Source organism: Zootoca vivipara, chromosome 4 (assembly GCF_965207765.1).
Source record: "Zootoca vivipara chromosome 4, rZooViv2.hap1.1, whole genome shotgun sequence".
Classification (NCBI taxonomy): domain Eukaryota; kingdom Metazoa; phylum Chordata; class Lepidosauria; order Squamata; family Lacertidae; genus Zootoca; species Zootoca vivipara.
Window position 1 is genome coordinate 30,055,440 of NC_142587.1, and position 23,782 is coordinate 30,079,221.

Sequence of the window (23,782 nt, forward strand, 5' to 3'; positions counted from 1 at the left end):
ACTATGTAGAAATTATATTTCCTAGCCCCTACTTTGCATACCATTTGGGGGTAAATTTGCGGTGTTGAGATCTGATTGCTATTCAAGTGTAACAGCATTTCCCTTCTCCTCAGTGGAAGCAAGTCTCATTGATGAATCTTTAGCATGCACCAAGCTTAGTTTTTTTCTGGTTGCTTCTGCTGTCCACAGGATGGCACTCTGATGTGATCCTAGTGGGGTTAGGGCCTGTGTAGAAAGCAGAGTGACACAGGCCTGGAAAGAAGGGGAAAATAAGTCCAAGCACAGTGTTAGAAACTGAGATATGAAAACTTAGGAGCTAAATGGCAACCTAAACCTATGTTATGGGAGCCACAATGGAATGTCTAGGCACACTTTTTTTATAACAAGAATACAAAGCTGAACTGCAGCTAAAATCTTATGTTCGTTTATCACATGGTCTAGTTGTCATCTGAAGACTGCAAAAAACAAAGCCATGTCTCCCCAGCCCAGCCCCATAATATTCTTATGAGGGTCCCTTCTCCAGTCCTCAGAGAGTGGCTGGAAGTGGGGAAGAGGAAGTAGATTCTCCTCTTGTTCTAGCAGTGGCAGTTTTAATCTGAAATCTTAGGCACAGTCCTGCTCGTAGAGCTCCGAAAAATGCTGGCATTAATGAAATCACCTGTCGCAAAATCCGCCTAGAACAATGGGACTTTCGAACGCTGGTCCAGAGGCCTCAAAAGTAGGATCGCATCTCTCCCAAATGACCACATAGTTTGTTGCCTTTCAATGATACTCTGGGGGGGAAGTTTCACTTTTCATCCAGACAGCACAGCTGCTGAAACGGGAATGGGAGGAACTTCTCCACATACAACCCTTTACACACCTGCCTCCAGGCTCAAAACAGGGGTTGTAGGAGTAGCCAATAGAGCAGCTTGTGTGGGTGGAGTAGGATCTCTGCATATTGTGGAGGAGCGCTTCAGGTTTCTGTTTTGTTCTTGTTTCTATACTGGCTTTTGATTATGTCGCTTTGAGTCACTTTTGTGGAAAAAAATAGACCTATAAGCATCACTATGGATGATTAGAAAAGGTGAAAAACCCTTCCCTCACAGATTCCTGAGCCAATCAGGAGAAACACTGCATGAACTGATAGCCTGGCTCCTGTGTGAGATAACCAGCTATTTTCTTGGGCCAGTTCCCGCACACCCCATGTTAGTGTGCCTGATATGCTAGCCCTGCCAGGTAGCATCCTTACAGGCCTCATACACCCGCCTCCTCCTCTGCTTCCTTCCATTATTGAGTCTTCCCTCTAATATACTTGGCGGCAGCCCCCATCATGTTTCTTTTCCTGAAAGACCTGCCTCCCTTTGTACAGGGAAGCTGAGTGAGCAGACCATTGTTGTTTATTTATTATTTATTATTGACCAGGCCTTGGCCTGGTGAAACCAGGATCTGGGTGCTCTCCACCACCCACGCAGCATCATCCTTGAAGCCAGATCCATGTGTGCACTTGGTACGATTCACCAACGTTCTTCTTATGTCATAGTGCCACATAATTAAGAGGCTTTTATTATCTAAACTATATCTGAGTTGTTTTGTTGGACTTAAATGTAGGTCATTTGTTGTTTTCTCTTTCCAGGATGTTAGAAGATGACCTCAAGTTGAGCAGTGATGAAGATGAGAACGACCAGGTAACAAAACTAAAGTTTGTTTGTTTGTTTTTAATATAAAAAGTGCATGATCTAATGATAGAGGTATGCTGATTACATCATAACTCATTTAAATATTTCATAAAAAGCATTTCATACAAAGCTGAGGATCCAGTTAATAATGTGTATAGAGTTATAGCTCTTGGATGGTATCCAATGGTGGCGCAACTGGAAGGCAGCTGAACTTTCCCTTCTCCCCGCTCATAAGACTTTCTCCTGGGAGTCAGGCCAGTCCTCTGAGCAGTGATGGCTGTGTCATATAGGGCTGCAGCAAAATGGGGGAATTGTCCTAAATCTAGTGAAGAGGTTTTGCTCCCCCTTGGGCTGTACTGGCTGCAGTGGATGGGAGTTGTCATCCAAAACAAGTGGAGGGCAACCGGTTGTTAAAGGCTGCCATAAGGGGTGGACTTCTAATGATATTTCCTCATAGCCTCTGCCTCGCTTTCTTCCTAGAAATTAAAGCACTGTAGGGAACAAGCCCAGACAATAACATGGAATTTTCCAATGAAAGTGTATGGCTACAAAAGCAGATAATGTGTGGCAGCATGAAAATGCTCTCAGTGTGTTACATTAAATAAATAAGCTTAAGAGTTAGAGAAAAAGGAGGAAGAGGAATACAAAGTTGAGCTGATCATGTGTCAAGAAGCTTGCTGTAATTAATTAGCCACACACATTAGATAGACCCTTAATTTTAATTACATAAATGTATTTTCCTCCTTTGCTCCTCATCATTTATCCAGTTAAAATCATAGTTTAAATTTTATAGGCAGTGATCAGAAGAGCTAATGTGGGGATAGAAATTTTTCCTGCTTGTGTATTTAATTCCACCGACTCTGGAGAAGAACTTACCTTTTTGATCCCCAATCAATATCTGAAGAGCTCACAATTAGCAGACCGCTTGGTAGTTAACATAAATCTGCAAGTTAAAATGACCCAATTCCATTTGATGTATAATACATAGAGCAATAATGCTGCCATCATCCTTTCAGAAAATGTCTGAAGCTTTGTGTCATGGAGATGTTAAAATCATACTTAAGATTGTCAGTTGTCAAGATTATTGCCTCTTGGTTCTCCTGAAGTGTGGAATGACACATGAAACATCCATATTTCGATCCTCTGTTCTTCAGTATAGAGCAGTGGTTCCCAACAAGTGGTCCGCGAGCTATGCCAGAGGGGTCCGCAAGATGCTATTAGAATAAAAAATATATTAAATATATTTCGTATGATAACAGATTTTTTGTTTTGGCCACTTCCTGCATGAGCAGAGTCTAGCGCAAAACTAGAATTAGATAGAGGCAGTAGTTCTGCTGTATGCCGTTAGGTGGCGCTTTACAAAAACTACTGTTTTGCAAAGAGGCAGCGCGCGCATTCTACTAACGCTCACCTCCCCAAGATGCTTTGCGCACGTCGGCTTCATTTGTGCGCTACTGCGCAGGTACCCTGTCTTCTCCATTCCCCTCCCTCCTCCCTGGCGCGCGCTGCCTCTTTGCAAAACAGTAGTGTTTGTAAACAAAGCGTTGTTTTTCGCGGAAGCTACAGTTTGCGTAGTTAAAAATGGACCGTTGGTTAAAAAGTGGTTCATCTCATTAAGAACTGAAAATTAAAACTAACTGTATACTGATGGAGTACTCTGTTGTAACTGTAGAATTAATGGGGGTCCTTGTCACAATAGCGGCTCGATGAGGGGTCCTCGAGAAAATTTTGTTGGGAACCCCTGGTATAGAGGTCACTGGGCAGTTTAAATCAGTCTTGGGTGTATTATATTAAACAGTGATTGCTAACTATTATGCAAATATCCCTGCCTTCTTTCCTTCCTCCTTTCTACTCTGCTTCCTATTATTTTAGGATAGAACATTTTATAGAAGAAAGTAGAACTCTATAGGGAAGAAGTAAGCCACTGAAGCCAATTGTGGAATTCATGCCAATCAGTGTTAAAAGAATTTGACTGACTAGTTTACATATGTGGAAAAATAATCTAACTTATTTTTACAACCTCAGGCTTGTAGGCAGTTTCCCCCACCCTTCTGCAGGATCAGGTTGGTTGCCACTGAGGTTTTGTGGCTGTGAAAATTTATTGCCCACAGAGCCAATCAATCTGTATTCAGCAGCTTAGTCTGAATAAATAGAGCCATTGTGCTTGTCTGGAATATGTAACCAAAGTTCATCCAGTCTGTTTGCCTCTCACATCTCCTGAGGTTCATAAATGGCAACACCCTGGTATGTACTCTTGGCCTCTGCCAAAGAAATTGTGAAATTGTATAAATAGAAGCTAAAGAAGCAACCAAAATCCATCTTTAGAGACATGGCTTCAAAGTTGAAATCTGGCTGTGAGTGAAAGAAAAAGAACTTTGTTGTAGTACTTTTCAAGTAATAGCACTCTCTCTCTCTCTCTCTCTCTCTCTCTCTCTCTCTCACACACACACACACACACACACACACACACACACACACACACAACAAAATAAGTACATATGTGCTAAAATATTATAATGAATTCATATTACTTGAACAATCATATCAGGTAGGACAATACCTGGCATTTTCACTCCAAGACTAAATAGCAGCTTCAGTGGGGAAGTTTTTTGGGGGGAGCTTGGGACTACAGTTAACACCCACTTCCCCATATGCCAGCCCATCTTCCAATCCTGTTCATGCGCACACATGACTGCTACTTAAAAAATTTTAAACTTGTGTATCATCAAATGATACACAATAATTGATGCTTTTGAATTGTGGTGCTGGAGGAGACTCTTGAGAGTCCCATGGACTGCAAGAAGATCAAACCTATCCATTCTGAAGGAAATCAGCCTTGAGTGCTCACTGGAAGGACAGATCGTGAAGCCGAGGCTCCAATACTTTGGCCACCTCATGAGAAGAGAAGACTCCCTGGAAAAGACCCTGATGTTGGAAAAGATTGAGGGCACTAGGAGACGGGGACGACAGAGGATGAGATGGTTGGACAGTGTTCTCGAAGCTACGAACATGAGTTTGACCAAACTGCGGGAGGCAGTGCAAGACAGGAGTGCCTGGCGTGCTATGGTCCATGGGGTCACGAAGAGTCGGACACGACTAAACAACAACAACAACAACATCAAATGACATGTTTAACTTAAGCAATGCCATTAACTTGTTTTTAATAAAATATAGTAGAAACCTTTCAGGGGACATTAAAGTTACTCCATCACCTAAACCTTAGCCTTCCCTAAGGGCACGCTGATATAACTCCCAAGCTAAAATATTTTAAATCTCAGCATTGCAAGCCCAGATTAGCTATGACAGTTTTCATTAATGGTGTCTTAGTAGTAATGCATCTAAAATTGGCTAACAAGATTTTAATAGAAGATGGTTTAATGATTACATTTAATGATTTCAGCAGCCACTGCCCTTTACAGCAGATGCTCATTATTTTTTTAAAAAAACCTTCTTCTATGTATTGCTGTATGTCTGTGCCTGAAAGAAATGGTGCAGAGACCAGCTCTATAGTGTTGTGGGTACAACACAAAGAGACTTGATTTGAATGTGCTTAATAGAGATAAGGTCAAGTGTATATTCCACAGTGATGCACTGAAAGTTCGATGCTTGTCATAAATTATGTAAAGTAAGCACTTGGATGGTGTTAGAAAGGGAAGGGAATGTGGGCAGGAGCAGAGAGGATTCGCCAGGAAGGGATGCTATTGCACAAGCCCATTCATCTCTGTGAGCTCGGTGAATTTAGCACTGCTTGTGCAATTACATTGTTTGGTAGGTGACACCCAGAGGCAAGGTGGAAGCACAGAAATAGTTATGCAGAACATAAGGTGACCTAATAAAAAAATTCCTTCAGTAGCACCTTAAAGACCAACTAAGTTTTTATTTTGGTATGAGCTTTCGTGTGCATGCACACTTCTTCAGATACACTGAAACAGAAGTAACCAGACCCTTATGTATAGTCAGAGGGTGGGGTGAGGGGTGATGGGAATGGGTGATGGGCTGATAGGAAGGGTAAACCTGTTGATGACTGTTAACGACTGTTAATGACTGCAATTGGTGACCTGCTTGCCTGATGATTCTATGGTCTGCACTGAACCTCCTTCTTTCAGCATGTCCTCCTCTCCAGTAGCAGGCATCACCTGAGGACATGCTCAGTCCAAAGTATGGGATAGTACTGCTTCAGTGGGCAAAACTAAATGTGTCTCCCCCCTCTCAAGTTTTAGGCAAGCTATCAAAACTCTGTCTGTCTGTCTGTCTGTCTGTCTGTCTGTCATCTACCTTTTTTTTCTTGTTATCCACTGTCTTGAAAAACCCTATACAAATATGGTATGCAGTCCCTAAAGTGGTTGGATGGTGTCTTCTTATACACCTCCTTCTGGCAACTCCTGCAGCCAAGCTGGTACCAAATGTATTGTTTCACTTTCCTTTGGACCACATCAGCGAAGCTGAGCAGTTTTCTTGACAACCCAGGACTTCCATACACACTCCCCAGGCTTGTGCCCCGGGGAGGTCACTTTGGTGCTGCTAACACAGCAAAAACAATGCAGGAGGCAGCAGTTACAAGTTACTGGTGTCTGCAGCCACAGCAGGCCCTGTGATTCCCCAGTGGTTTGATTTCACCGCCCCCTCCAAAGTGCACTCCATTGTCTCTCAAGACACAGCACCACCACCACCACAACAGCAACAAACACCATTATCATCATCAACAACAACCACAAATATTCTTGAAGAATAAAATATATGCAATAATAAAAAGGAATATCACCATTTTTATAATGAACTAAGTTGACTTCAAACACCAATGAAACCTCTTCCCATTCATCATTTTTCCATTCAGGGCCTTCTTTTCTTAAACTTACTCTTCCCCCCCCCTTTTTTTTAATGCCTAGCTTTTGAAATACTTGTCTTCCACATTCGCTGACTAAGCAGAGGCTGTTTCATTCTGCCCTTGCTTTTATTGTATATCAATTGTTTATATCATAAGCCACTTTGTAAGCCAGATTCTGTAATATGGAACATACTGGAGAGATGCTCATTGAGTACATTACCATAGTTGTGGCCAGGTTCCAGCAGTAGTGTAGCCTGTTTACTACCCAGCAAGTACAAGAAATAAGTCGCATTGATTGTTCTTCCCAACTATGAATTATCCCAGCCTATAATTAGGGTCCAGTCCATTTTTTCCTCTACATCAATAACTGGCAGACACCTCTCCCATCGTATAGTTCTTCTTTATTGTTAAAAAGGAGTTACTAAAGTTGTTAAATTGTAACATAGGGTAAAATGCCTGCAGATTCAAAGCTTAATGCAGCATATATTATCTGGCCTTAGTATTGTTGTTTGTTGTTTAGTCGTGTCCGATTCTTCGTGACCCCATGGACCAGAGCACGCCAGGCACTCCTGTCTTCTACTGCCTCCCGCAGTTTGGTCAAGCTCATGTTCGTAACTTCAAGAACATTGTCCAACTATCGTGTCCTCTGTCGTCCCCTTCTCCTTGTGCCCTCAATCTTTCCCAACAACAGGGTCTTTTCCAGGGGGTCTTCTCTTCTCATGAGGTGGCCAAAGTATTGGAGCCTCAGCTTCATGATCTGTCCTTCCAGTGAGCACTCAGGGCTGATTTCCTTCAGAATGGATAGGTTTGATCTTCTTGCAGTCCACAGGACTCTCAAGAGTCTCCTCCAGCACCATAATTCAAAAGCATCAATTCTTCGGCCATCAGCCTTCTTTATGGTCCAGCTCTCACTTCCATACATCACTACTGGGAAAACCATAGCTTTAACTATACGGACCTTTGTCGGCAAGGTGATGTTTCTGCTTTTTAAGATGCTGCCTAGGTTTGTCAGTGGTTTTCTCCCAATAAGCAGGTGTCTTTTAATTTCGTGACTGCTGTCACCATCTGGAGTGATCGTGCAGCCCAAGAAAGTAAAATCTCTCACTGCCTCTCGCGGTCTTAGTATTAGCATTTTTCAAATTTTTCTGACCATTGTAAGGCACAGCTCACCTCTTCCCCAGCAGCAACTTTCAGCTTCTTCCGTGCATTGCTGTACTCTAATTACATTGAAGTTGCTCACTTTCACTCCCAATTACAATGGAGGCATTCAGTTTCCCCTTTGATTTCCTTTCACCAACAGATGGCAACTCATGGCAGTTTTGGGGGACGTAGTTTGTTTTACCGACGCTGAAACCTAAATATTTGCTGATTATTTCCCCAACTTCTGACTTGTTGTAATGAAAGCTGGAGATAGAAGATGCAATCTCAAGGGAATGAGAACCACAAAATTATTACTGCTGTTAGAATACTTGTGTTGTCTCATGGACTTGAAGTACAGCTGGAACTTTTCCAGAGTGATTAATAGGCTGAGAGGGAATCAATCGACCTAGCGCTGAATGAATCTATATCCACTAATGGAGGGCTGGGGGAAGAGATGGACAAGATCCTGTATCTTACAATTTATGGCAACTGAGGTATCAAAGCTGAGCAATTCACCTGAAATTCTTTGCTCTGTATTCCAGACCATCAGTATTCCCCCCTCCCCCTCTCCTACTTCTAGCACAGCAGTATTGTTAAAATCCACTTGAGCAGAATCACAACCCTTCTTTGTGTACAGTAGCAAGTTTCCTGAAATAACTGTATTGATTTCAAATAAAGATAAGGAGCTATAAACACAGCTTCAGGGGAACAGTTTTAGGTCAAATACCTGTGCGCAACATTCCTTATTTGCAACACACACACACACACACACACACACACACACACACACTTCCCTGAATTTCTGGTTCTCATCTGTGAGCATTGTTGCTTACGTAGCTAAAAAAAAAAAAAGCATCACCTGCCCACAGAAGGGGAGACAGGAGAAGACCCCAAGGTTTGCAAGAGTGCAAAAAACCTGGGGGTGGGTGGATAGGAACTAAGCCAGATTGATAAACCAATGGGCACTTAATGTGCTTAGTGGCCCTGGAATGCTGACTGACTCTGTGGATGGTGGAAACAGAAAACCAGGTGCAAGAGGAAATGGAATGGAATATAATGAAAGAGCAAATGGCAGATTAAATGAAACAGTCAAACAGGAGTACTCCATGTTGTTGCAGATCCCGCTTGCTAGAATATAACATGTGCAAGGGTGCCATTGCTGTTCTGGTTTTTGGGCAACCCAGCATTGCCCTCTGTTTTTTAATAATCATGGAGGAAATATAGATTGTGCTGTGGTAGCTACAGCAGCAACAAATACTTAGCAAATAGGAACTTGGTAAGTGACCTTATACATCTAGCTCAGTAGTGTCTGTATGCTGACTAACAGCAGCTCTCTGGAATTCCAGCCCTACTTGGAAATGCTGGGACCGTCTCTATGCAAACCAGGTGCTCTGCCACTGAGCTATGGCCTTCCACAAACCCAGTCTGTCTCTGTCTCCAGAGAAACAGGAGAGAAGAAGAAGAAGAAGAGTTTGGATTTGATATCCCGCTTTATCACTACCCGAAGGAGTCTCAAAGCGGCTAACATTCTCCTTTCCCTTCCTCCCCCACAACAAACACTCTGTGAGGTGAGTGGGGCTGAGAGACTTCAAAGAAGTGTGACTAGCCCAAGGTCACCCAGCAGCTCCATGTGGAGGAGCGGAGACGGGAACCCGGTTCCCCAGATTACGAGTCTACCACTCTTAACCACTACACCACACTGGAGAGGATCCCCACCCTCCTGTTTTTTAAATAGAAACGCCACCATGGTATTTTGTAGCCTGTAGAAAAAATATATTTCCCAGCCTGTTTTCACATACCATATATACTCGTGTATAAGCTGACTTTTCCAGCACACTTATACTTGAGTGAGGTTCCCACCCGAGCGCATTTCTGACAGCAGCAAAGGCTGAGGAGGAGGAACGAGCAGCCTGAAAGCAGCCCTTTGGGGGTCAAATGCAGCTCACCTGGCACCTCTATGTGGCCCTGAAGAACACTGAGCAGACCATGCTTTCTCTGCAAGCCACACTCCTCCTCAACCCTTCTCTAGGGACCCCTCTAGTCGTTTTGTCTGCCTGGAGTGTATCATTGAAGTGGATGAAGTATGGAGAGTGGTGTGTGTCTTATCACACCCACCAGAAGTATTCAGGTCCTGGAAGGATGTGCATGAGCGAATGTGGCTCTCAGGCTGGAAAAAAATATTTGCTGTAGGTCTTTGGTTGTTTTTTTTAAAAAATAGTTGTCCACTGACAAATTGTCAAAACAGAAATGGTCAATATGAAATTTCTAGAAGTAGCATTAACACCGTTTAAATAAATAAAACATCAACACACAGCAAGAAGTTGACAAATAAACTAATATTGTCTGACAACGGTGATTATAGTAAAACGGATGTTTATGTAACATTCAGAGGGGCCAAAATATTTTCCAAAGCTGCTAATTAGCTGGCACAGAGGAGGGAAGTGCATCAGTTATACTTTAATAAGCAATCAGCTTGTAACTTAAAAATGAATCTACACTGAACATAATTTTCAGGGATTAGGTGACTCACTTGTCACATCTGAGCCCCACAGCAGACAGAGTAGCTCAGGCAATGAAGGGGAAAGAGTTGTGCTGGTGGTAGAACCCTGAGCACCACAACACACACTCTGCAGGGATGTTTTCTTACACTTCAGTTTTTCAGTTTGAAATGTATTTTTAATGCATGCAGCAAATACATATTACAAATGATAGTAGCTCATAGTACAGACACTACCGAAGTGAAAAACTCGAGTCGACTGAGTTCTGGAGTGTATGTTTTTCAGTGTTGCATCTTGTACCAAAAACCTGTGCAAGTTAAAAATTATTAGTATAGCAACATGGAAGAAAATGAGTTTGCAGGAGATTACTAATTTTTATATGATAATTGTCTTTGATAATTTTCTGTCAAATTAGTTGCGGTGCCATAGACTCTGTGCATAGGGTCCTTAAAATAGTCTTACTCAGTGACACTTGGCTTTGTTGTATTTGGGTGGAGTCAGGAGTTATCTATGGTTGTTCTGCTCTTGTTTTGGAGAGGTAATATGCCTCTCTGAATGGTATGTCTACCTTCCTGAATGGCATGTCACCTGAGCTTTCCATGATCATGAGATGGAATTTTTCCAAGTTCTTCACTTCGGGCATCTTGCCCATGTGAGAGATTCATCTGCTCTTTTCCTTGTGTGAGCTCTGGTTTTTTTAAAGGAGCACACAAGGCAGAGTTCAAGGCACACTATTTTTATACCTTTCAACATATAGTTATATCACCTGTCGGTTATCATCATACATACGTATGTGATTATCTTCCTGTTTATTTCAGAGATTACTCCAGGGTAATGGAATTTGAACCAGAACAAAAGACTTGTACCTGACACAAGCTTTTAAAGATTCAAACAGACATTCTGAGAGTACTGTACATAATTTCTTAATTTCACTATCAGATCTCGGGGGGGGGATCTTTACTAGGGTCATAGAGTTAATTGTTACTTATGAGCAAATAAATACGAAGGAAAAGAAGAGATGTCGCAGATCTGCTTATCAGATTTGAGAAACCTGTTCTATTTGGATCCATTTCAGGTCTGTAGTTAAATGGTTCTGAAAAGACCTACCAATATCAGCTTGTTGTTGTTGTTGTTGTTGTTGATGATGATGATGATGAAAGAGGCAGGTGCACCTTGCCAGGAAGGGCATTCCACAAACTGGGAACCACCACTGAGAAGACCCTGTTATGCTCCAACTGGGCAACAGCCAGCGGTGGCACCAGTTTGAAAAATCCTGGAATAAACAGTTAGAATTACTGAAATAATTGCAGGGTGGGTCATGAAGCATGTCACTCACGACAAGCAGGAAAGATGAGGAAGTCCCACTGAAAAACAAAGAACCATTACTTTTGATTGTAACCAGGATTTCTCTCTACAAAAATAAGGTTTCTGACTTGCTAAAGTCGCCTCACATGGAGACAGTGGGACATGCAAGGTACAGTTATGAATTAACAATATGCAGAACCATTGTTTCATGCTGTGAATGAAATTGTACCCAAGTACAATTAAATTACCTAAGGATAAATTTTTTTTTGGGGGGGGGGGATAACCGTATGTGCTACCTCATGCTTCTTGAATGTAATAAAATGTAGTCCAGTAAACACACGAGTTATGTGGGGGCTACATTCCATGGATAGCACCTAAAACAAAAAGCGTGTATAGTCAAAACACTTTGGGTGCAATGGCAGGTGGGATTGCCAAAGTCTTTTTCCCCCTGGATGCCCTCCCCCTTCCCATTTTCCCTACCCATAAATAAAAAACTAACTTGCCAAGGATGTAAAACTGAATGCACACAAGTTAAATGTGCATAAGCTGCAGGCTTACTGTACATAAATATAGCAAGGGGCTACTCTTGTTTATAAAGATGTTACATAACTTTGGGTGTAAAGTATTAGCCATTGATTTAATGGTACAGTTGTTTGTACAAACTCTTTTTCTAAAGAGTCTGCACAGATACGATTTCCGGCATCTGCACATGCACGGACGTGATTTCCGGCGCTGCGGAAGCAAGTCCCTGCGCCGGTTTAGCGCAGCACGTGGGGACTCACCGAGTGGGCATCTCGGTTTGGGGGTGGCTCATGGGCCGGTTAAATGACCCCCCCGTGGGCCCCCGTAGGTTGCCTACCCCTGGTCATGATTGTAGCCAAGATTGTTGTAATATTAGACTAATAGGAGATGAGATTGCAAAAGAAGATCAAAAAGTATTTTTGTGTGCTACAACCGCGGCTAGAACTTTATTAGCCCAAAAATGGAAAATACAGGAGTTACCGACCATTGAGGAGTGGCAGACGAAGATGATTGACTATGCAGAATTAGCAAAGTTGACCTGTGGGATCCGAAACCAGGGAGAGACAAGGTTCCAAAAGGATTGGAGTAAATTTGTGGACTATATGGAGAAAAACTGTAGAAGTTTAAAGACACTTGCAGGACTGAAATAAATCCTACGAATGGGTTTTAATTAGTTGGATTAAAAGAAACTGTGAGATAGGAGTAGAAAAGAAAACCGAATGATGGGAGGGAGGGAAGTCAAAGCTCGGCAGAGCAAAGTGAATTAGAATAAGGGGATAGAAGGAAAAATGCAAACATTTATGTTATTTTTGTTTGTTGTTGTCGTCGTCGTACGTTGTTTGATTGTTCGATGTTGTGTATTTGGAAATGTAATAAAAATCATTTGAAAAAAAAGATTATTGTAATATTAGGTATACTGTATTCAGTTAGTCACTGAAAACGAAGCCATCCATGTCAGTACTTTCCATGAGACTCATGTCAGCAAATGGACAATAAAGAAATTGGAAGCTAGTTTGCTGATAAAAACTGAGCGTCCTGTTAAATTCGCAAGGCTGTGATTTTCTCTCTCCACAATTTAACGTACTAGCGAGATCTGGATTTCACCACCACCACCTTCAGCAGGCAATAACTGAGAGGTAAAGCATCAATGGAACATTCATGTGCTTTTGCAGCACAGTCAGAACTTGCCAACAGTGTATCACAACGACGTCTTAGAAAGCCTTCAGCAGTTCTTGCATAGTTTGCTAAACGTACAATTTTGTAACTAACAACAGATGATTCCTGGGACCCAAATATGTGCTGTCTGTTTTGCAGAAGAATGGAAGGGGACTAATGGTAAATGAGATGGTGGGGAGGAAGGGAATTATTTCCTGCAAGGTTTTCTTTTTTAAAAAAGTCATTTGAATAGAATCATATGGATAGAAAGATCTGTGCTTTAACCATTTGGGGGGCTTTATAGCATACTTAACAAAGTGTTATTACATCTTGTAGATCAGACATCTCCATATTACTGCTACTTGTTAATACTTTAAAATTTGGACACGTGATAGGAATGTGTGTGACATGTTTTTTAAAGTGTTCATTGAGCTCCTGTTTTAAAAGTCAGAGTATAAGATAAACATCTCTGCCCTTCCTTCCAGCAGGCAGCACAGAGATCTGCTCTCCGGGTTCTATCCGACAGGTACATTTTGTCATTTTTATGAACTATAAATTGCTTTATGAAACACTGAGCCCTATTTATTGTGGCATATAACTCATAATCGGATTTTGTCCCCAAAGTATCTCTGAACTGGGATGCTAAACATTTTTGCATGCTTGGATTTGTCATGCATGTGTGGAGTTTATTGCTGCTGGGGGGAAAATCATAGTCTTACTGTATTTCATATGGAGTATGCAGAATCCCTTGTTGTGGCATGAAATGAGAGATATGAAACTGCATGAATGATGCAGTAAATTCTGAGCTTTAACATTTTTAAAGACGTATCTAGGCTCATTTCTCAGCGATAAGTACACCATTTATTTCAAGATGTTCTTCTTTTCCCTTTTCCCCCCTTTCCCTTTTCCTGGGGAATTTTTTTCTAGATTTGATTCCCTTATAAAACAATGTCTTTTATTCAAATTGGTTTGAGGTTTTTCTTCTCTCTCAGTAACTTATTGGCAGTTCTTAACACTTGCATACACAATAATACTTACGTTAACTAATTACTCAGTCTTTACTTGTGCAAAACATCTACTGAAATACGGTATATGAAATGTTCTGTCATTTTCCTGAGTAAGGAATGGGGTTATAAGCCACACAGTGTAGCTTTACCTTAAAGAACTTTTAATGAAAAGAGATTGCTTAGAAGTGTAAAGGCTGTCTTTTAACACAGTCTTGATTTTATGTAAGTTTTAGGGAAGAAGGAATGTTGTTTTTGGAAGGTACATTTTACAGCACCTCTTTTTAAAAACAAAACAAAAACAGCCTACTAGATTTATATTTACCCACAAATGAGATACTGTGTCATGCAGGCTGACACAAAGCAAATTCTTCCATGCCTTCTTGGCAGGCACCTCAACCCTTCTGGCCCAGACTCCCCCGCCTCCCTGAGAATAAGCAGTAATTGACTTTGTAAGGCAGCTCAGTCAACTGCTTCTCCAGAGCAGAACCTGCCACTTAGGATGAATTATACGTTGTGCATGGGTGAATAACATTTCTTTATGGTCTGAGGCTGAGACCATCAAAACTATCCCACCTCCACTGACAAGCCCTGTTCTGTTTAAAGTGTGTGTGTATGTGTGTGTGTGTGTGTGTGTGTGTGTGTGTGTGCGTTGAAACAGCAGGAAAAATAACTTGTCTTTGCAAACTTATCAAAAGATGGAATGCTTCAAGCTGTGTTAGCCAATCTTGCAAAGGGAAAAGGGTGCGGGGAGACAAAGGAACACAAACATTTGTGATAAAAATATGTAATGTAGAACAGGAAGAAAAGACACAATCATACCTCAAATCTGAATGTATGGAAGGCAAGTTCCATTTGCTCCCCGGTTCTGTTTATTCTCCAATAGAATCAGAAGCACAAAATTATCTAAAAGTCCTTCATTCACCACCATCTAGAAAAACCAAACATCTGCTGCTGGGTGGGGACACCAGAAGGATCTGTAGTATGGTGTCAGTGATAAACATGATCCAGATAAGAGGTTTTTTATGGGGGTGGCCCAATTGATCTAGGTCTAGGAGGAAGTGGGCTGCCTGTTCTTAACACACTCTAAAGCAGAGTTGAGGGACCTCAGATCTGGAGGCTAAAGGCAGCCCTCTTGGTATCTCTGCCTGAGCCTTGAGATTTTTCCCAGGCCATGCCCTGTCCTTAGCCACATCCTCTCTTCCCAAGCCACACCCCTCAGTCACCCTTGTTTTGCACCTCTTTGAGTGGTTCCTCCTGGAATGCGTCCTTAGATTCAGATAATGCCTCTTGTTTGCTTGCCTGGATGGATGGTTGTGTGAACCAGGAAACATTTACTTTGGTTCCACCACCCATGTTTGCCTCTGGGCACACACAACACCGGGACAGTGCCCAGAAGGAAATGAGACCCCTGAGTTGAAAATTTTCCCCACTACTGCTCATGAAATCAGTTGCCAAGACTAAAGGTCCCTGCCTCCCCACAGCTGTCTGTCTCCTCTCGCGGCTTTTCCCAAGCAATTGGAGACTGCTCCTGCATGCAGCCAATCTCTCCTCTGCCCTTTTCATGCCTTTCCTAGTTCTGGGAGACAAGGGGGCGGGGATCTTGCAGCAACAGGGGAGGAGACACCTGTGATTCTTCACCAGCCTCTTGACCTCCCTCCTCCCACTCGACAGCTTCAGCTTCTTGATTTCTCTCTGCCACAGACTGCCCCAGCTCTCTAAGCCCTTTTGCCCCTTCAGCTTCTGACACCACCTCATCCATGCATTAGGCATAGCATGGATGTCTGCAAGTGGCAAGCCTGCATATCTAGATCCCCGGGGTCTGGAACCCTGTACAATCTGCATGTGTTGGCTTTCTCCCTGAATAGTTCCTTGTGTGGATGATGGGGCTGGGAGAAGCTGTGTTTTGTCAGTGGTGGGGCTAGCAGCACAGCCCTGCTGCCCCTTTAATTGTGTGGACCCCTTTTGCATGTGTCATGCATTAAGAAGGCTTGCATTTCTAAAGATTCAACAGGAGCTCAGAGCACCAGTACTTTGAATTGTTTACTACTGTGGGCTCTTACATGTTTGCTGTCATATGAAGATTTAATTATTACGCACTCCCATCTCTTCCCTGTTTATTTCCCTTAGTTCAGGGAAACCCATGTAGGCAGTCCAGAACTCATATATGTGAACCAGAGGAGGCTGTTGGTATCCAGGAATGGCCTCTCAGTATTTTAGTGAGACAACAGACATAGCATCTCCTGGTGTGTAAAATATGCAAAGTACCATGGGGAGGAAAGAGGGTAGATGTGTGTGGAATATGAATTGCCTCAGCATATGATTAACCTCACTGGCTATGTAGTAAATAGAAGATAACTGTGATCAAAAATGAATTTGTGCAATTTATCAAGCTGAGCAACTGTGCATTTTGCAGTGAGGCAGGAAGTCAATTCCAAAATCTAGGGCAAATAGAGCAATAGGAAATTGCAGGGACTAAGAAGTTAATCATACCTTTTGACTGCTTTCATCGTTTTTGAAAGACAGAGTCAGTAGAGTCTTCACAGGAATGCTTCGCAGCAACTGATCAGGAAATAATTCTTTCACCGAGTCCTTAAATACCATTTGTGACCACTCAAAACTCAATAGACTTTCTCACTTAATGCCCTTTGATGAGTTGATAAGTATGGTTGTTGTTTTTTAAAAAGTGTCTGAATTATAAATGAGTAGACCTCAAAAATATTTACAAGAAAAACAAACATTTGGTGTGTAGAATCTAGAAGCCCTAAATTATTATTTGATGAAATTAATTGTATATAGAACAATATTAGAAAGATTGTCTTAGAAACCACTGTATGCCTTTGACCCTTTGAAATTTGTTGATGTTACTCATACTCTGTAAATAACAAAAGGATATAAAAATTAAAACACTGATACTATACATTTAAGCTAATGTGCATCCATGTTACTTCAGAGCAGTAACATTTTCCATAGTTGATGTTGGTACCTTAAGTCTAAGCCCTTAACCTAGCGCAGCAAGTATTGGGATCAAGCTGTAAAAGCATTGTCAAACAGTTGCTGTGAATGCCTGACTCATGTGCAAGGGAAACCATCTGGTTTGTTAATGAAGAAAAATATTTCTGTTTTATTGTTTGTTTTTGACACTTGAATATTGCATTGCCTTTGGGCGGTGAGAAAGCAATAAGACACAAATTATTTTCAACTTTTGTAATGGTTCCAAGTAGCTGTAACTCCATCTGTTGATGAGGGCAGCTCTTCCATCAGATTGGAGAAACTATCACCACAAGGAACAAAGAACAAAGATGGAAAAGGAGGGATGTATTCCAAATTGTGCATCACATGCTGTTGCCGTTCAGATCTGAACCAGCTTGTGTCCTGCAGAAAGTGGAGTCCTATGCTGACTCTGATGTCACCAATGTTATGTGAATTCTGACAGCCTTTGATAGAGTTCTTCATCAAGTGATTGCGTTATTTCCTCACACATTCATGTCTCCAGCATCATGTCAGCTGGATCCGAATCCCTGGATAAGCTCCATTTCACTTCAGAACTGAGAAAATTTGGAACTATCCCAGTGTTAAAATTAACATGTGGAAAGTGAATCCTACAGATTTGTAGGCCTGCATCTTTTTGGAATGGCACCACTAAAATTAGAACTTTGTGAATGTGGCATACAAATAATCACTTGTGATGTGGTAACTAATAGGATTCGATTTTTAAAATAAAATAAAATAAGAAAGTGACTTTAAGACTGCAAGGAGCAAATTCCTTTCAGTATAAAGGAACCAGGGCTTTTTTAAAAAAGCCAAAACTCTTCAGAACTGAGGTAGGCGCCATTGCCATTCTACCGTAAGAGAACGAGGGAGGTGTTCATGGTGAGTTCTGGCACCTCTTTTTCTAGAAAAATAGAACTGAGAAGGACTGTACTTTGGGGTGGATGTATAACTATATTTTCAGTCGGTGTCTGTTTTGTGTATAATCATTTGTAAGTCTGTTCCATCTTTTTTGTCATTAATCTGCATGTTTTTAAAAAAACATAAATGCAAAACTTCACATTATTTTTTAAACTTGCATTTTACAAAAAAAAATTACAAATTTCATACACATTTTGGTACTTTTTTTTTAGCCAACAACTGTATTACAAAACTGTGTACATTTTGTCCCAAAGTACACAGTTTATATGAATTTTAATATCTGCACATTGTTTTTTGAGCCAGGAATGTTCGAAAATTCAGGAAATTGGGAAACCTGAAGGATAACAATTCCCACCTGCCTGGGAAGTGTGAATGAGACTGGTTTGCTTCAAAATGTGGACTGACTGAATCCTTGAACATCCTTAACCACAATCAGATATTAAACTAGGTTTCAGTTGGGGACAGCGCTAGTCCTGCCATGCAGCAAGTAATCATTTATTTACTGCTCTTAGACTCCACCCTTCCGCCAACTAAATCCCAGAGCTGATAGCAACGGTCTTAAAACACGATACAAATATCATAAAGCAGTAATTGAGATTATCATCAAAATGGGAACAGCCTTTAAAATGCCAATGCAGTGAACAAAAACCTGGCAAAATAAGTTCATTTTAAGTTTATGCCTGAGCATCAGCAATGTGTGAGACAACCAGATTTCAGTCAGGAAGGAGTTCCATGACTGAAGAGCCACCACCGTAAAGTCTCTGCCTTATGCTGCCACTCTGTGGATTTACCCGTTGATGGTACCACAAGCATGGCTTGTTGTTGTTGTTGTTTAGTCGTGTCCGACTCTTCGTGACCCCATGGACCATAGCACGCCAGGCACTCCTGTCTTCCACTGCCTCCTGCAGTTTGGTCAAACTCATGTTCGTAGCTTCGAGAACACTGTCCAACCATCTCGTCCTCTGTCGTCCCCTTCTCCTAGTGCCCTCCATCTTTCCCAACATCAGGGTCTTTTCCAGGGAGTCTTCTCTTCTCATGAGGTGGCCAAAGTATTGGAGCCTCAGCTTCACGATCTGTCCTTCCAGTGAGCACTCGGGGCTGATTTCCTTCAGAATGTATAGGTTTGATCTTCTTGCAGTCCATGGGACTCTCAAGAGTCTCCTCCAGCACCATAATTCAAAAGCATCAATGTTCAGCCTTCTTTATGGTCCAGCTCTCACTTCCATACATCACTACTGGGAAAACCATAGCTTTAACTATACGGACCTTTGTTGGCAAGGTGATGTCTCTGCTTTTTAAGATGCTGTCTAGGTTTGTCATTGCTTTTCTCCCAAGAAGCAGGCATCTTTTAATTTCGTGACTGCTGTCACCATCTGCAGTGATCAAGGAACCCAAGAAAGTAAAATCTCTCACTACCTCCATTTCTTCCCCTTCTATTTGCCAGGAGGTGATGGGACCAGTGGCCATGATCTTGTGTTTTTTTTGGTGTTGAGCTTCAGACCATATTTTGCGCTCTCCTCTTTCACCCTCATTAAAAGGTTCTTTAATTCCTCCTCGCTTTCTGCCATCAAGGTTGTGTCATCTGCATATCTGAGGTTGTTGATATTTCTTCCGGCAATCTTAATTCCTGCTTGGGATTCATCTAGTCCAGCCTTTCGCATGATGAATTCTGCATATAAGTTAAATAAGCAGGGAGACAATATACAACCTTGTCATACTCCTTTCCCAATTTTGAACCAATCAGTTGTTCCATATCCAGTTCTAACTGTAGCTTCTTGTCCCACATAGAGATTTCTCAGGAGACAGATGAGGTGATCAGGCACTCCCATTTCTTTAAGAACTTGCAATAGTTTGCTGTGGTTGACACAGTCAAAGGCTTTTGCATAGTCAATGAATAATATAATAATAATAATAATTTATTATTTATACCCCGCCCATCTGGCCGGGTTCCCCCAGCCACTCTGGGCGGCTTCCAACAAAACAGAAATTCTAAAATACAGAAATCCATCAAACATTAAAATACAGAAATCCATCAAACATTAAAAGCTTCCCTAAACAGGGCTACCTTGAGATGCCTTCTAAAGGTCTGGTAATTGTTGTTCTCTTTGACCTCTAGTGGGAGGGCATTCCACAGGGTGGGTGCCACTACCGAGAAGGCCCTCTGCCTGGTTCCCTGTAACTTGGCTTCTCGTAGTGAGGGAACCGCCAGAAGGCCCTCGGAGCTGGACCTCAGTGTCCGGGCAGAACGATGGGGGTGGAGACGCTCCTTCAGGTATACCGGACCGAGGCCGTTTAGGGCTTTAAAGGTCAACACCAACACTTTGAATTGTGCTCGGAAACGTACTGGGAGCCAATGTAGGTCTTTCAGGACCGGTGTTATGTGGTCTCGGCGGCCGCTCCCAGTCACCAGTCTAGCGGCCGCATTCTGGATTAGTTGTAGTTTCCGGGTCACCTTCAAAGGTAGCCCCACGTAGAGCGCATTGCAGTAGTCCAAGCGAGAGATAACTAGAGCATGCACCACTCTGGAGAGACAGTCAGTGGGCAGGTAGGGACTCAGCCTGCGTACCAGATGGAGCTGATAAACAGCTGTCTTGGACACAGAGTTGACCTGTGCCTCCATGGACAGCTGTGAGTCTAAGATGACTCCCAGGCTGCGCACCTGGTCTTTCAGGGGCACAGTTACCCCATTCAGGACCAGGGAGTCCTCCACACCCGCCCGCCTCCTGTCCCCCACAAACAGTACTTCTGTCTTGTCAGGATTCAATCTCAATCTGTTAGCCGCCATCCATCCTCCAACCGCCTCCAAGCACTCACACAGGACCTTCACCGCCTTCACTGGTTCTGATTTAAAAGAGAGGTAGAGCTGGGTATCATCAGCATACTGATGGACACCCAGCCCAAACCCCCTGATGATCTCTCCCAGCGGCTGCATATAGATGTTAAAAAGCATGGGGGAGAGGACAGAACCCTGAGGCACCCCACAAGTGAGAGCCCAGGGGTCTGAACACTCATCCCCCACCACCACTTTCTGAACACGGCCCAGGAGGAAGGAGCGGAACCACTGCATGACAGTGCCCCCAGCTCCCAAACCCTCTAGACGATCCAGAAGGATGTTATGGTCGATGGTGTCAAAAGCCGCTGAGAGATCCAGCAGAACAAGGAAACAGCTCTTACCTTTGTCCCTAGCCCGCCGGAGATCATCGACCAGTGCGACCAAGGCAGTTTCAGTCCCATGATGAGGCCTGAATCCTGACTGGAAGCAGAAGTAGATGTTTTTCTGGAACTCTCTCTCTAGTTTTCTCCATAATCCAGCACATGTTTGCTATTTGGTCTCTGGTTCCTCTGCCCCTTCGAAATCCAGCTTGCACTTCTGGGAGTTCTCAGTCCACATACTGCCTAAGCCTGCCTTGTAGAATTTTAAGCATAACCTTGCTAGCATGTGAAATGAGCGCAATTGTGCGGTAGTTGGAGCATTCTTTGGCACTGCCCTTCTTTGGGATTGGGATGTAGACTGATCTTCTCCAATCCTCTGGTCATTGCTAAGTTTTCCAAACTTGCTGGCATATTGAGTGTAGCACCTTAACAGCATCATCTTTTAAAATTTTAAATAGTTCAGCTGGAATATCATCACTTCCACTGGCCTTGTTATTAGCAGTGCTTTCTAAGGCCCATTTGACTTCACTCTCCAGGATGTCTGGCTCAAGGTTATCAACCACACTACCTGGGGTGTATGAGACCTCCATATCTTTCTGGTATAATTCCTCTGTGAATTCTTGCCACCTCTTCTTGATGTCTTCTGCTTCTGTTAGGTCCTTACCACTTTTGTCCTTTATTATGGTAATTTTTGTACGAAATGTTCCTTTCATAGCTCCAATTTTCTTGAACAGATCTCTGGTTTTCCCCATTCTATTGTTTTCCTCTATTTCTTTGCATTGCTTGTTTAAGAAGGCCCTCTTGTCTCTCCTTGCTATTTTTTGGAAATCTGCATTCAGTTTCCTGTATCTTTCACTATCTCCCTCGCATAGGGCACCTCCTTGTAAATCTTAAATCATGGGCCAGATGATATCAGGGGAGTTGTTCCTTCAAGTACTCATGTCCCAGGCCATATAGGACCTTGTACTATAAGGGACATGGGTGGCACTGTGGGTTAAAGCACAGAGTCTAGGGCTTGCCAATCAGAAGGTCGGCGGTTCAAATCCCCGCGACGGGGTGAGCTCCTGTTGCTCGGTCCCAGCTCCTGCCAACCTAGCAGTTTGAAAGCACGTCAAAGTGCAAGTAGATAAATAGGTACTGCTCCAAGCGGGAAGGTAAATGGCATTTCTTTGTGCTGCTCTGGTTCACCAGAAGCGACTTTGTCATGCTGGCCACATGACCTGGAAGCTGTACGCTGGCTCCCTCGGCCAATAACGCAAGATGAGCACCCGCAACCCCAGAGTCGGTCACGACTGGACCTAATGGTCAGGGGTCCCTTTACCTTTACATCAGTTCCAACACCTTGAATTAGGGAGTACTATACAATCAGAACTTGCTGCCCCATATAACCAGTCAGCAGTGCTCTGCAGTCTTCAAGGGCTGTCTGTGTAGAGAGGCAATCCATCTTACTGGGACTACAACCTTTCAGGGGAAGTTAGGTGCAGCACATTCAAACTTCACAGGGAGTGATCCATCCATGTTAATGGGGTAATAATACCCACCACTACCAGTTCACAACCCATCCACTTTGTTCTAACTTCAGAAGAAAGTATTTGCTCATGTTTGAGTCGGTAGACATTTTAAAAGAATTATTTTGAAATGTCCTGCAGCGACATGCAATAAATGTTGATCTTACTGAATTGTGCCCAGAAAACAATAGGAAGTCAAGTGCTGGAGCATTGTTGCAATGTGCCCCCCCCCCCTAACTTATTCAGCTTCAACTCAGCTACAGTATACCAGTTTCTATATTATTTTATATGAAGGCTCTAGGCCTTCAGATATTGGGATTTTTCTTGTTGAGAAGCATTTCCCCTATTCCATTGGGAAGTCCTTTTAGGTACATATATATATGTTGGATTAAGTACGGGTCTGTCAATAGTCTTTACTAGATCACAATTGTTTTCCTGAAAGTTACAGCTAACCAGTTTGTTTTAAACGTGGCAGTGCAAAATTACTCAGATAGGATGTTTTGTAGTTGTATTTCTGGTGTTATTTAAACATTATCCATGCATTATTCAGCATGGTTTTCATTTTTCATGTTTTTGTGGAAAGAAACAATTGAACTTTGAAGAGGTTAGGTTTTACTGCACGAATTACTTTGTTTCCTACACCAGAATGCTTTTCATCTATGTGGAAGTATTTAATTCTCCTATTCATGCAAACATGTGCACCAACATGGGATTCATAAATTATACTTCCTCTTCATTGACTGGTACAATAAGCTTTAATTGTGTGTATATGTATGTATGTATATATATATATATATATATATATATATATATATATATATATATATATGAACAGATAGTCTGTCAAAATATTTATTGTAAACAATCCTGGAGGATTGTTATCAGGAACGTCATCAAGAGATGCAAATTGAATCAGACACTTCCTGGTTGTCATTAACAAATATTTCCTTTTGCCAGGACAGGGGGTGATACACAGTTGGGGGAGAATAATTAGTTCCCCCACTCAAGAAGTGGGATGGCTCTTCTATATAGATGCATAGAGGGTTATTTCTTGAATTGCCATGTAATCCTGCCCTTTATTTATTCTGCTTCCTACTCTTTT

General features: G+C 42.3%; 1 protein-coding gene across 5 annotated transcripts in view; it reads left to right on the top strand.

Moving 5' to 3' along the window:
• AFF3 (ALF transcription elongation factor 3) overlaps positions 1-23,782 on the top strand; it is a 221,233-nt gene that overhangs the window by 153,052 nt on the left and 44,399 nt on the right. For 3 of the 5 annotated variants that reach the window (XM_035114249.3, XM_088668625.1, XM_035114251.3), the window contains 2 exons: positions 1,616-1,667; positions 13,589-13,629. In XM_035114249.3, the coding sequence (XP_034970140.3) occupies positions 1,616-1,667; positions 13,589-13,629 (93 nt within the window). The remainder of the gene's footprint in view (positions 1-1,615; positions 1,668-13,588; positions 13,630-23,782) is intronic. The other 2 variants (XM_035114250.3, XM_088668626.1) reach the window with 1 other exon arrangement.